Source organism: Maniola hyperantus, chromosome 20 (genome assembly GCF_902806685.2).
Source record: "Maniola hyperantus chromosome 20, iAphHyp1.2, whole genome shotgun sequence".
NCBI classification, from domain to species: domain Eukaryota; kingdom Metazoa; phylum Arthropoda; class Insecta; order Lepidoptera; family Nymphalidae; genus Maniola; species Maniola hyperantus.
In genome coordinates, this window is record NC_048555.1 from 10,143,790 (window position 1) to 10,156,209 (window position 12,420).

The following is a 12,420-nucleotide window of genomic DNA, read 5'->3' on the forward strand; positions in this document are numbered from 1 at the left end:
TGCTCAAAAAGGGGATTATAAGTCCCGCAAATTGCTATTGCCCTAGAACCATGTCTCATTAACATCGAAATGACGTCAGCCGAAATAAAAATATACCATCAGCAGCTCGAAACTTCTTATTTTTCTTTCGGTTACCCGTCTTTAGTATACAATATGTACATTCGTGGTTTGTACCTACCTTGTTAATGAGATAAGGTGTGAAAAGGGAATAGATAACTAGTTAGACAGACTAAAAAATAAAACAAAATATTTATTAGGAAAATAAATCATCAAATGCTGAATGTATTTCATTTATCATGTCTGAAGCAATCATGCTTCTGCCATATATTTGAAAAGCCTTCGAGTTGCATCCTCTCGTAATCTTAGCTGCTGCGTACGCCGCCACACTTTGTGCCAGTTGTGAAGATTTGGCGCCTTTGCATAAATTGGCCTTCAGTCCCCAATTAAAAAAAGTCCCCAACGCACCTGCCAATATATCTCCTTGATAACCAGTACGTCTATCAGAACCTCCTTCTTGGAGAGACCAGTCAAATGCGCCAGTGCTTGACAAATACATGTCCGTTTCACCTTTTTGCAAAACAGTAACATAACTGCCCCAATATTTATACCAAGGTACTTGATTTTGCGGAACAGACTGCTTCAACCAGTTTACTTCCACTGCATTAGGTGTTAGAATTGCACCAGGTCTTGGATAATCTTTCAGTATTTGTACATTTTTAGAGATCGCATACAGCCCATCAGCATCAATGACTAAGGGCTTTTGACTTTCTTTACAAAATTTTATCATCTCGTACACCAGGTTCAATGCTTCTGGTGTTCTACCTAAGCCTGGTCCAATAACAATGACATCTAAATAAAGTGAGGTACTATTCATGATAGTATGTGGAACCACGACAAGCTCTGGACTGTACGATTTGATAACGGCGACTTCATTTTCTGTTGTGATCACAGTAGCAAAATCTGCCCCAACCTGAGAAAAAATTAGAGCTAGGTATCAGTTATTGCTTACACTATACCCTATCCGCGGAAAGAAGTTAGTATAGCACTCTCTCTGGTAATCCCATACAAATGATACTATAGGCAAAAATCTCAATGGGCACTAACCATTTTGAGTCACTAACCAATCACAAACAAAATTTCTGTTTGAGTTTCTACAAAAGTTGGTTTTGTTTTGAAAGTTTTCTAATTGAATTTCGAATGTTTTTGAAAACAAGTGTGTTATTGGTTGGTGACTCATAATGATTAACGTAAACATTTGTATGGGACTATGTAACAGAGAGAGCGCTATACTTACTAACTTCTCTCCGCGGATAGGGTCATAGGTAGGTACATACTTGCTTACCTATGTATTTAAATTAATTCTAAAGAACAATCGCGTCAGTCTACAATTTTAATCAGCGTGCACGATTTGATAGCAGTACCTTAAGACGTCAATCCAGTGGATCAGTGATAGTGATTAGTGCGAACAAACTCCTATTTTGCACCCAGGGATTTATTTACAAAAATTCTTTCTTAGCGGATGTCTACGTAATAATAACTATCTGCATGCCATTTGGCATGCAGATAGTTATACGGCTGACGTTTGTCAGCCGTATCCGTCCAGTAGTTTGAGCTGTGCGTTGATAGATCAGTCAGGTAGTCAGTCAGTCTGTCAGTCAGTCAGCTTTTCCTTTATATATAGATTGTAAGTTTTCACTTCTGTCGACAGTGACCGATTTTTTTAAATTCAATTACCTTACTAATAATTTTATTTAATATCCTTCTAAAATAAGTACCTTTAAAGCTGATATAGCTGCAAAATATGGTGGTCCAGGATGTGCTACAGAACCGCCAATGACTGCAATGGCTCCAACGTCTCCCTTCCTTGTTCCCTCTAACTCGGGAACTATCTCTTTGCTTAGTTTATTTAGCAAACTTTCATCTAAATTATCCGTATCAAAGCGAAGGCATTCATCAACTATTAAAAGATCAATGCCCAAAAACTGTAAGCTTATTACTATAAAAATAATGTAAAATATCTTCATTTTTTACTTCTCAAAAATGATTAAACCTTGGTTAAGCACTTCAATAATAATGTTGGTTCTAAATAATATACTGCAATATTGCCTTGAATGCAGAGTGCCAACTGCAACTGTAGACTGCAGTCAACAATCTGTAATCAGTCTAAAGTGTGGTTAGTATGAGATTTTGCAACTAACCAATATTAAGGTAAAATGGACCTTAAATACCTCATCCTAAAGCTCAAGTTCGTCTATACTCCTATGGCCAGCGCTCGAAATGGAAATTTTGAATTTTTGATTTTAAATCGAGAGATTTGAAATGAAATTAATTTAATTAATTACTTGTCTAATGTAGGACAGCAGACAGCTCGATAAGGAGCCATTTTATTCTGACGTTGTTGTGTTTCGACGATCAAATTCTATCACGTTGCGTCGGTGAGATGTAAAATCTCAGCACACAGACATATCTGTTATTATTAAAATTAATTATTAATTATAATACCTAAGTCCCTTTTTTAGAGGCATGCCGGAACCCCAGCACGCCAACAAACTCGAGGACCATACTGTGGGCGACGAACCACCCCGTGTCCATCATCTACAGATCCTCTTGAAGGCGAGGGAGGGGCAATTCCCTCTCCACGTTCCCCATCCTGAACATCTCCGGCGAGCAATGATCTCCTTCCACCCTCGCTCGTCACAAACTGGACAAGCTAGAAACTGGCGAGACAGCCAGTGATGAATGGGCGATGAAGCACTCACCTCCAACCACCCACCACTACCACACCCTTTGTCAGGCGACAAACCAGCCCGCTCCGAATTGGCAGGAGTCCTCCGCCCAGTATCATACTTGGACAGTGCTAGTGTTCCAACTTCCGCTATAACTCACACACTTGATAGCACCTATGAGATGACCTATCACCATAATTCTTTGTTTTGTGGGTAGGTACTAGGTAGCATCAAGTCTTGTGACGAAGAAGGTGGTCAGTTGTAATTTTTTTCATTTTTTTTAATAATAACATTCAAGAGGTATCATCCTAAATTAGGTAATTAGTTATTATGTCATCAGAAATGTATGTAATCACTAATCAGTCTTTTTATACATTTCCTAAACAGCAATCGAAAATGTGCAGGTACAAATATTCGCAGACAAGGGCGATTATTTTTAAAAACAAATGCACACAATTAGGTATAATATTTTTTTTATTAGGAAAATAAATCATCAAATGCTGAATGTATTTCATTTAACATGTCTGAAGCAATCATGCTTCTGCCATGTATTTGAAAAGCCTTCGAGTTGCAACCTCTCGTAATCTTTGCTGCTGCGTACGCCGCCACACTTTGTGCCAGTTGTGAAGATTTGGCGCCTTTGCATAAATTGGCCTTCAGTCCCCAATTAAAAAAAGTCCCCAACGCACCTGCCAAAATATCTCCTTGATAACCAGTACGTCTATCAGAACCTCCTTCTTGGAGAGACCAGTCAAATGCGCCAGTGCTTGACAAATACATGTCCTTTTCACCCTTTTGCAAAACAGTAACATGACTGCCCCAATATTTATACCAAGGTTCTTGACTTTCCGGAACAGATTGCTTCAACCAGTTTACTTCCACTGCATTAGGTGTTAGAATTGCACCAGGTCTTGGATAATCTTTCAGTATTTGTACATTTTTAGAGATCGCATACAGCGCATCAGAATCAATGACTAAGGGCTTTTGACTTTCTTTACAAAATTTTATCATCTCGTACACCAGGTTCAATGCTTCTGGTGATTTACCTAAGCCTGGTCCAATAACAATGACATCTAAATAAAGTGAGGTACTATTCATGATAGTATGTGGAACCACGACAAGCTCTGGACTGTACGATTTGATAACGGGGACTTCATTTTCTGTTGTGATCACAGTAGCAAAATCTGCCCCAACCTGAGAAAAAATTAGAGCTAGGTATCAGTTATTGCTTACACTATACCCAATCCGCGGAAAGAAGTTAGTATAGCACTCTCTCTGGTAATCCCATACAATATACATATACATACTATAGGCAAAAATCTCAGTGGGCGCTAACCATTTTGAGTCACTAACCAATCACAAACAAAATTTCTGTTTGAGTTTCTAAAAAAGTTGGGTTTTGTTTTGAAAGTTTTCTAATTGAATTTCGAATGTTTTTGAAAACAAGTGTGTTATTGGTTGGTGACTCATAATGGTTAACCAAAGAATTTGCAAGTACTACTATTCCTATGTCGATGTCCTACAACAACCTCCCTGGCGCAGTCGTGAGCGCTGTGGTCTTATTAGTGGGAGGTCCCGGGTTCGATTCCTGGCAGGGGTTTGGAATTTTAGAATTTTAGAATTTCTGGTCTGGTCTGGTGGGAGGCTTCGGTCGTGGCTAGTTACCACCCTACCGGCAAAGCCGTGCCGCCAAGCGATTTAGCGTTCCGGTACGATGCCGTGTAGAAACCAAAGGGGTACGGGTTTAAAAAAAAAAAAAAAAACTGCCATACCTCTTCCAGGTTAGCCCGCTATCATCTTAGACTGCATCATCACTTACCATCTGGTGAGATTGCAGTCAAGGGCTAACTTGTATCGGAATAAATAAAAAAATGTGGTTAACGTAAACGTTTGTATGGGATTATATTTTAACAGAGAGAGCGCTACACTTACCACCTTCCCTCCGCAGATAGGGTCATAGGTAGGTACATACTTACCAATGTATTTAAATGAATCCAAAAGAACAAGCGCGTCAGTCTACAATTTTAATCAGCGTGCACGATTTGATAGCCGTACCCCAGTGGATCAGTGATAGTGCGAACAAATTTAAACTCCTATTTTACCCCCTTAGGGATTGAATTTTCAAAAATTCTTTCTTAGCGGACGTCTACGTCATAATAGCTATCTGCATGCCAAATTTCAGCCGTATCCGTCCAGTAGTTTGAGCTGTGCGTTGACAGATCAGTCAGTTAGTCAGTCAGTCTGTCAGTCAGTCAGCTTTTCCTTTTATATATATAGATTGTAAGTTTTCACTTCTGTCGACAGTCCCCTGCATTGACCGATTTTTTAAAATAAAAAAAAAAACAATTCTAAAATAAGTATCTACCTTTAAAGCTGATATAGCTGCAAAATATGGTGGTCCAGGATGTACTACAGAACCTCCAAAGACTGCAACGGCTCCAACGTCTCCCTTCCTTGTTCCCTCTAACTCGGGAACTATCTCTTTGCTTAGTTTATTTAGCAAACTTTCATCTAAATTATCCGTATCAAAGCGAAGGCATTCATCAACTGTTAAAAGATCAATGCCCAAAAACTGTAAGCTTATTACTATAAAAATAATGTAAAATATCTTCATTTTTTACTTCTCAACAATGATTAAACCTTGGTCAATAATATTGTTGGTTCTAAATGGTATACTGCAATATAGCCTTGAATGCAGAGTGCCAACTGCAACTGTAGACTGCAGTCAACTGTAATCTGTAATCAGTCTAAAGTGTGGTTAGTATGAGATTTTGCAACTCACCAATATTAAGGTAAAATGGACCTTAAATACCTCATCCTAAAGCTCAAGTTCGTCTATACTCCTATGGCCAGCGCTCGAAATGGAAATTTTGAATTTTTGATTTTAAATCGAGAGATTTGAAATGAAATTAATTTAATTAATTACTTGTCTAATGTAGGACAGCAGACAGCTCGATAAGGAGCCATTTTATTCTGACGTTGTTGTGTTTCGACGCTCAAATTCTATCACGTTGCGTCGGTGAGATGTAAAATCTCAGCACACAGACATCTGTTATTATTATCACATTAATTATTAATTATAATACCTACCTTTTTTAGAGGCATGCCGGAACCCCAGCACGCCAAACAACTCGAGGACCATACTGTGGGCGACGAACCGCCCCGTGTCCATCATCTACAGATCCTCTTGAAGGCGAGGGAGGGCAATTCCCTCTCCACGTTCCCCATCCTGAATATCTCCAGCGAGCGATGATCTCCTTCCACCCTCGCCCGTCACCAAACTGGACAAGCTAGAAACTGGCGGGACAGCCAGTGATGAATGGGCGATGAAGCACTCACCTCCAACCACCCACCACACCCTCTGTCAGGCGACAAACCAGCCCGCTCCGAATTGGCAGAAGTCCTCCGCCCAGTCTCATACTTGGACAGTGCTAGTGTTCCAACTTCCGCTATAACTCACACACTTGATAGCACCTATGAGATGACCTATCACCATGATTCTTTGTTTTGTGGGTAGGTACTAGGTAGCATCAAATCTTGTGACGAAGAAGGTGGTCAGTTGTCATTTTTTTCAATTTTTTTATAATAACATTCAAGAGGTATCATCCTATATTAGGTAATTAGTTATGATGTCATCTCGAAATGTATGTAATCACTAATCAGTCATTTCATACATTTCCTAAACAGCAATCGAAAATGTGCAGACACAAAATATTCGCAGACAAGGGCGATTATTTTTTAAAACAAATGCACACAATTAGGTATAATATATTTTTTTATTAGGAAAATAAATCATCAAATGCTGAATGTATTTCATTTAACATGTCAGAAGCAATCATGCTTCTGCCATGTATTTGAAAAGCCTTCGAGTTGCAACCTCTCGTAATCTTTGCTGCTGCGTACGCCGCCACACTTTGTGCCAGTTGTGAAGATTTGGCGCCTTTGCATAAATTGGCCTTCAGTCCCCAATGAAAAAAAGTCCCCAACGCACCTGCCAAAATATCTCCTTGATAACCATTGCGTTTACCAGAACCTCCTCCTTGGAGAGACCAGTCAAATGCGCCAGTGCTTGACAAATACATGTCCTTTTCACCCTTTTGCAAAACAGTTACATGACTGCCCCAATATTTATACCAAGGTTCATGACTTTCCGGAACAGATTGCTTCAACCAGTTTACTTCCACTGCATTAGGTGTTAGAATTGCACCAGGTCTTGGATAATCTTTCAGTATTTGTACATTTTTAGAGATCGCATACAGCCCATAAGCATCAATGACTAAGGGCTTATGATTTTCTTTACAAAATTTTATAATTTCGTAGGCCAGGTTCAATGCTTCTGGCGTTTTACCTAAGCCTGGTCCAATAACAATGACATCTAAATAAAGTGAGGTACTATTCATGAAAGTATGTGGAACCACAACAAGCTCTGGGCTGTAAGTTTTGATAACGGGTGCTTCATTTTCTGTTGTGATCACAGTAGCAAAATCTGCCCCAACCTGAGAAAAAATTACAGCCATCAGTTATTGCTTATACTATACCCTATCTGCCGAAAGAAGTTAGTATAACACTCTCTATATATCTATCTGGCTCTATATATATATATATATATATATATATATATATAATATAGCATATAGCGCTCTCTCTGTTACGTAATCCCATACAAATGATACTGTCTGCCGTGTCTGTCTGCAGTCAAGAAAACCTATAGGGTATTTCCTGTTGACCTGAAATCATTTGGTAGATTGGTAGGTCTTATAGCACAAGTAAAGAAAAAAATCCAAAAACCACGAATTTGTGGTTACATCACAAAAAAAAAAAAAAATGTGTTTACGAAATAATTAATCTACTAAATCACATATTATAGGTATGTCATTTAGTAGATTAATGGCGCAGTCCGTTATTAACTTGCAGTATATTCTACAGACTACGTAAAAGTGTTAGGTATGTGTAGGTATATATTGTACGATGGTACGGAACCCTTTGTGTGTGAGTCCGACGCGCATTTGACCTGTTTTTTTATCATTATATAATAATTAAAAGTACCTTTAAAGCCGACATAGCCGCAAAATATGGTGGTCCAGGATGTGCTACAGAACCTCCAATGACTGCAATACCTCCAGCTTCTCCCTTCCTTGTTCCATCTAACTCGGGAACTATCTGTTTGCTTAGTTTATTTAGCAAACTTTCATCTAACTTACTCGTGTCAATGCGAAGGCATTCATCAACTATTAAAAGATCAATGCCCAAAAACTGTGAGCATATTACTAAAAAAATACTGTTGAAAAACTTCATTTTTTACTTCTCAGCAATTTATTAAGAGCACTTTCTAACGTTGGTGATTATAAATGGTACTAGGTATACTATATCTCAGAATTGAGAAACTGTATTGTAACTTTGAATGCCGAATGCCAACTGCAGAGTGCCAAGTTCTGAGGGCGCAACCAAGGAGTATCTAGTGTCCACTGTCCATGTCTCCAAAATATACCACTGTGCCAAACTACTTATTTCAAGCGTCGCGTCGGCTTAAATAATTTATAATGTAGGTAGTCATAGTCATTACTAAACATGGTTTACGCGCGTATTTTTAGGGTTCCGTACCTCAAAAGGAAAAAAGAAATCCTTATAGGATCACTATGCTATCCGTCTGTCCGTCTGTCGTGTCTGTCAAGAAAACCTATAGGATAGAATGCCCGGCAAACAACTTCGGGTGTACTTAGTTTTTACTCTGATGTTTTCGTGTATCGACATGGTTTCGAGTGGTTTCGACGCTCGAGTTCTATAAAAGTCTCATACTAAGTAAGCACATCAATTAATTATGATCACAGCAATTAATTAATTATCATTTATTAAAAGGGCTAAGTACCTACCTATAACTTGCACTCGTCCTGGTTTCGCATCTAAAATCTTCTACTTCTTTAATGATTGTAAGCTTATTTCGTGGTTTAACCACATACATATAAACGTGTAGAAACAAAAGTAATTTTTTACTTTGTGGTTTTGGAAGTCGGATATTTACTTATTTTTTTCAGCTTTTTAGTGTAAATAGTCAGTGGTCGTTGGTAGTTTGGTACCTAAAATATCAATTCACCAACAAAACTTTCCAAATCCACACGGCTTAGGAATTCAGTACCTATCTTGCAGCACCAGGATTGAAGATTTGGAACTTGGAATTGAATAACAAAGTCTATGCTCGGCATTTATAATACTATTTCACCAGGAACAGTTCCTGAGTCTCTCTAGTTTAGGAGGACTATACCATGCATCATCAGGTTTGAGGAGTTCGGACTTGGAGTGTAATCATGAAGCCGTTGCTTGAAACCTAAAATATAAATTAACTATCAGAAATTCCCTATTCCCCACGGTTTAGGAGTTCAGTACCTTGCAGCATCAGGATTGAGGAGTTGGGATCCGAAGTTCAATGATATAGTCTATGCTTGGCACCAAAAATAATATTGCATGATCCACAGTTCCTGAATCCAATAGTTTAGGAGTGCTGTTCCCTACATCATCAGGGCTGAGGAGTTGGGACTTGGAGCCCAAGCATAAAGGCGTTGCTTGATACTTACAATGTTCATTCACTAAGAATACTTCCTGAATCTTGATAATGATAACTTAGGCGGGCAGTTACCCAGCAGCATCAGGATTGGATCCAGAAATTTTTATGGGACCACCACGGAAACCTCCACCTCTGTTGATTAAAATAAAATGCAAATCGAACCAAAAACCTCGAAAGAAGTCGGTGTAAGTAGGTACCTATATATATTTTTAAAAAAATGGGCCGAGTTGAGAACCACCTCCTTTTTGGAAGTCGGCTAAAACGGGTACATACCTACTTAGTACGATTAATTAGGCAATTTTTAAGATTTTTTTTTCCCACTTGTTTGTTTTGTAAGTAGCACAAAGTACCACAGTAACCGATGTGACCTATGATCGCTATTTGCTTCATTCGTACTTAGTTAAGTACATACCTACTTATATTTTTAGTGTAATGAATCGATTAATCGATTAATGAATTAGGTAGGTACCTACTTTTCCATTTGTTTTGGGGTTAATAGTTTTAAATTCGATTTTTTGAAGTGAAAACTTCTTTGGGTGCTTAGGGCGTTTTTTGCAATATTTTTATTTTAAAACAAACATACCTACATTTTAAATACCTACTAAGTACTAAGCCGGGTAATGGAACTCTACATGATCACCTGCACCCCTTCGTAACCTCGGGCCCCTAGGCACGTGCCTAGTTTGCCTAGATCGATTCTAGGATGGGTGCAGAGAAAGCTTCAAGTTTTGCGATTACCTTCTTATCGGTAGGCATTGAGAAACCGGTCAAGTGCGAGTTGAACTCGCACTAAAGGGTTCCGAACCATCGTACAACAAATACCTACTTTAGCACTTTTTAATCCATACTTAATATTATAAATGCGAAAGTGTGTCTGTCTGTCTGTCTGTCTGCTAGCTTTTCACAGCCCAACCGTTCAACCGATTTTGATGAAATGTGGTACAGAGGTAGCTCGCATCCCGGGGAAGGACATAGGCTACTTTTTATCCCAGAAAATTAAAGAGTTCCCACGGGATTTAAAAAAACTAAATAAACGCGGACGAAGTCACGGGCGTCATCTAGTTTTTCATGGTGGTTCGAAAGTTTTGGTAAGTAGGTACGGGACCCTAATACTGAGACTCCCCTGCCGTCCGTCTATTGCCGCTATAACAACAAATAATGAAAAAACAAAATGGCGGCTATGAAAATTAAAAAAAATCAAAAGTGTTATTTCTTATACCTACTATGGTACGGAACCATTCGTGTGCGAGTCCGACTCACACTTGACCGATTTTTAAGTTAATTGAATGATTCTGATAGTAATAACCAAAATCACTCGTCTCTGCAAAATCTTAATTAATACAGAATTGCCCTTGTGAAAACATAAGTAATTTAGTACCTGCCAACTTTACTTTTGAAAATAGATTTTATTTAAATAAATGTAAGTAATTATTTTTATTTAATTGTACTTAATTATCATGTTGGCATTGGTATACTTATAGGTTTATAAAAACCGGTTTTAGCAAGGCCTTTTGATTTATAATTACTATGAAACTTACATAGTACGTATACAGGTTGTAACCAGAACGCTACCGAAAAATTAGCGTTATTGTTATATTATTACCAAAACACAATCCATTTGCCTCAATTTAGTATTTTTAAAACCCGCAATGTATAACGCAAAACTCGGGTCAATGCCTTCCCCCCCCCCTCCCCCCCCCCCCCCCCCCCCCCCCTACGACGCGGCATTGGGGCCGATTCTCTAGTACACAATCTCTAAACTAAACTAAATTAACAGATCTAAATCTAATGCTATCCTTTTCCGCAAGCAACATTATGAAAGGGATAGCAATAGATTTAGACGCCATTTTAGTTTAGTTTAGAGATTGTGTACAATGGAATTAGCCACATTGACTCCGAGTGGCCTACTTACCTACGTAACGTTCGTTGACCTCTAGCGTCAATCAGATATTTTATTTGCGTGAACTATTATCGTGAACTTTTACAAAATACAGGATTTTAAAAAAAAATCTCACGTTTTTTATTTGTAGTAGGTATCAAAATAGTATCAGTAATCATCAGTAAGTACTATCACCCGTCTTCGTTTTTGCCAGCGTTCTCGTTACACCCTGTATAGTACGCGACAGGTCGAGATGGCAGTTGGGGTATGAAGCGGGGGGGACGCGCCGCACACCCGGACATCACCCGCACTATCCCGCACCGGGCTAGTGCGGGGGCTGTGCGGATGTGCGGGGTGTCCCCACCCTGATTGGCATCTCGACCTGTCGCATACTCTCCCTCCCCATTAATAGCATCTGTTTTGAAAAAAAACCGGCCAAGTGCGAGTCAGACTCGCGCACTGAGCGTTCCGTAGGTAGTAGGTACCTACCTACCACAGAAAGAGTAAAACGGTCTAAAAGAATCACTTTTGTTAATTCTCTACTTGTTTGTGAAAATCCCGTCAAAATAGGTTCAGCCGTTCCGAAGATTAGCCCGTTCAAACAGACAGACAAACAGACAGACAGACAACAATTTTAAAAACATGTGATTCAGTTATGGTAGGTACAGTTCAAATAACCATAATACGAGCTTAAAATGAGGTACCTAGTTATTTCGCAATTACAGATAGATACTTCAATTTTATTTATTAGTAAAGATTGTTGATTGGTAAACTTGGGAGATTAGGGAGGAGCCCCGATATTGTTTTCGTCATTTTGCACTATAAATAAAAAACCATTAGGTAGGTACGCATAAAAATAAATTAAAATCTGTTTTAGAATTATATACAGGTAAAGCCCCTATGGATAATAATATGTGTAATGATTTCAAAAAGTTTACTGTTATAAGTCCCGCAAATTGCTAATGCGCGTGGCCGCCATTTTAGTGGCGTGAGCACTAGACTGAAGTTTCGATCTGATGGTAGATATATTTTTAATTCAGCTGGCGTCAAAATGACGTCATTTTGATGTTAATGAGACATGGTTCCAGCGCAATAGCAATTTGCGGGACTTATATTCATCTTTTTGTTGCAAAACTTTAAAAATTGCATACTAAAAAACCAGCTATCTATTATATCAATGTTACCCGTTTCTACTGCATATAATTCAATAAAATAAAAGGTTTTAGAACGGTTGGCAAAATGTCTAAAGTCTAAAA

At 38.6% G+C, this 12,420-nt stretch overlaps 3 protein-coding genes across 3 annotated transcripts; all 3 read right to left on the reverse strand.

Moving 5' to 3' along the window:
* Positions 1-234: 234 nt before the first annotated feature.
* LOC117992011 (ATP-dependent (S)-NAD(P)H-hydrate dehydratase-like) lies at positions 235-2,114 on the reverse strand. Its single transcript, XM_034979660.2, has 2 exons — positions 1,776-2,114; positions 235-970 (listed from the first exon to the last, which is right to left on the reverse strand). Exons 1-2 carry the CDS (start codon positions 2,022-2,024, stop codon positions 254-256), a joined length of 966 nt encoding a protein of 321 aa, XP_034835551.1. The 5' UTR covers positions 2,025-2,114; the 3' UTR covers positions 235-253.
* Positions 2,115-3,193: 1,079 nt separating this feature from the next.
* Positions 3,194-5,427, reverse strand: LOC138403771 (ATP-dependent (S)-NAD(P)H-hydrate dehydratase-like). Its single transcript, XM_069505589.1, has 2 exons — positions 5,092-5,427; positions 3,194-3,920 (listed from the first exon to the last, which is right to left on the reverse strand). The coding sequence occupies exons 1-2, from the start codon at positions 5,338-5,340 to the stop codon at positions 3,204-3,206; spliced, it is 966 nt and encodes a 321-aa protein (XP_069361690.1). The 5' UTR covers positions 5,341-5,427; the 3' UTR covers positions 3,194-3,203.
* Positions 5,428-6,497: 1,070 nt separating this feature from the next.
* Positions 6,498-8,024, reverse strand: LOC117991837 (ATP-dependent (S)-NAD(P)H-hydrate dehydratase-like). The gene is made up of 2 exons (XM_034979472.2): positions 7,773-8,024; positions 6,498-7,222 (listed from the first exon to the last, which is right to left on the reverse strand). The coding sequence occupies exons 1-2, from the start codon at positions 8,019-8,021 to the stop codon at positions 6,506-6,508; spliced, it is 966 nt and encodes a 321-aa protein (XP_034835363.1). The 5' UTR covers positions 8,022-8,024; the 3' UTR covers positions 6,498-6,505.
* Positions 8,025-12,420: the final 4,396 nt, after the last annotated feature.